The sequence below is a fragment of the Limulus polyphemus genome, unplaced genomic scaffold (assembly GCF_000517525.1).
Source record: "Limulus polyphemus unplaced genomic scaffold, Limulus_polyphemus-2.1.2 Scaffold2692, whole genome shotgun sequence".
NCBI classification, from domain to species: domain Eukaryota; kingdom Metazoa; phylum Arthropoda; class Merostomata; order Xiphosura; family Limulidae; genus Limulus; species Limulus polyphemus.
The window spans coordinates 120,893-122,119 of NW_013668302.1; the positions used below are offsets into that span (position 1 = coordinate 120,893).

The 1,227-nt window shown below is 32.4% G+C and overlaps 1 protein-coding gene across 1 annotated transcript in view; it reads left to right on the plus strand.

Moving 5' to 3' along the window:
• LOC106467650 overlaps positions 1-1,227 on the plus strand; it is a gene marked incomplete at its 3' end in the record, with an annotated part of 86,460 nt that overhangs the window by 59,857 nt on the left and 25,376 nt on the right. Inside the window, exon 16 of the mRNA XM_022395846.1 lies at positions 349-1,160. Coding sequence (XP_022251554.1) covers positions 349-1,160 — 812 coding nt within the window. The remainder of the gene's footprint in view (positions 1-348; positions 1,161-1,227) is intronic.

Sequence of the window (1,227 nt, forward strand, 5' to 3'; positions counted from 1 at the left end):
AAACAATCTTGTGAGACTGACAAGAAAGATAAAAAGGGTGATACAGAGAAAAAGACTGATGAAACTTTAGATAGACCTCTCACTGATGATTCACATTTTGTGAAACCATCTGCAAAGCCTGAAGAGAAAAAAAAGAAACCTGAACTAAAAGAGAAACTTGAAAAATCACCAGGAAACATAATGACTGAGGATGCAAAATCTGTTAAACTATCTACTGAGTCTGTTGAGGAGGTTAAAAAGGATGAAGTGAAGGATAAAAGTGAAAAAACTTTACATAAACCATTGGTTGAGGATATACTTTCTATGAAATCATCTGGTGAGCATGATAAGATTGAAATAAAGCCTGAAATAAAGAAGAAAAATGAAGAATGTTTGGATAAATCATTGAATGAAGATGAACATTCTGTTAAACAATCTTGTGAGACTGACAAAAAAGATAAAAAGGGTGATACAGAGAAAAAGACTGAAGAAACTTTAGATAAACCACTTTCTGATGATTCACATTTTGTGAAACCATCTGCCAAGCCTGAAGAGAAAGAAAAGAAACCTGAACTGAAAGAGAAACTTGAAGAATCACCAGGAAACATAATGACTGAGGATGCAAAATCTGTTAAACTATCTACTGAGTCTGTTGAGGAGGTTAAAAAGGATGAAGTGAAGGATAAAAGTGAAAAAACTTTACATAAACCATTGGTTGAGGATATACTTTCTATGAAATCATCTGGTGAGCGTGATAAGATCGAAATAAAGTCTGAAATAAAGAAGAAAAATGAAGAATCTTTGGATGAATCATTGGATGAACATGAACTCTCTGTTAAACAATATTGTGAGATTGACTTAAAAGATAAAAAGGATGATACAGAGAAAAAGTCTGAAGAAACTTTAGATAAACCACTCTCTGATGATTCACATTTTGTGAAACCATCTGCCAAGCCTGAAGAGAAAGAAAAGAAACCTGAAATAAAGAAGAAGAATGAAGAGTCTTTGGATAATTCATCAACTGAAGAAGTACTTTCTGTTAAGCAATCTCATGAACCTGTTAAAAAAGAGAAAAAACCTGAAATAAAGAAGAAAATTGAAGAATCTTTGGATAAATCATTGAATGAAGATGAACACTTCGTTAAACAATCTTGTGAGACTGACAAGAAAGATAAAAAGGGTTTTTCTCTGTATCAGTGAGTGGTGTATCTAAAGATTCTTCAGTCTTGATGATTCACATTTTGTGAA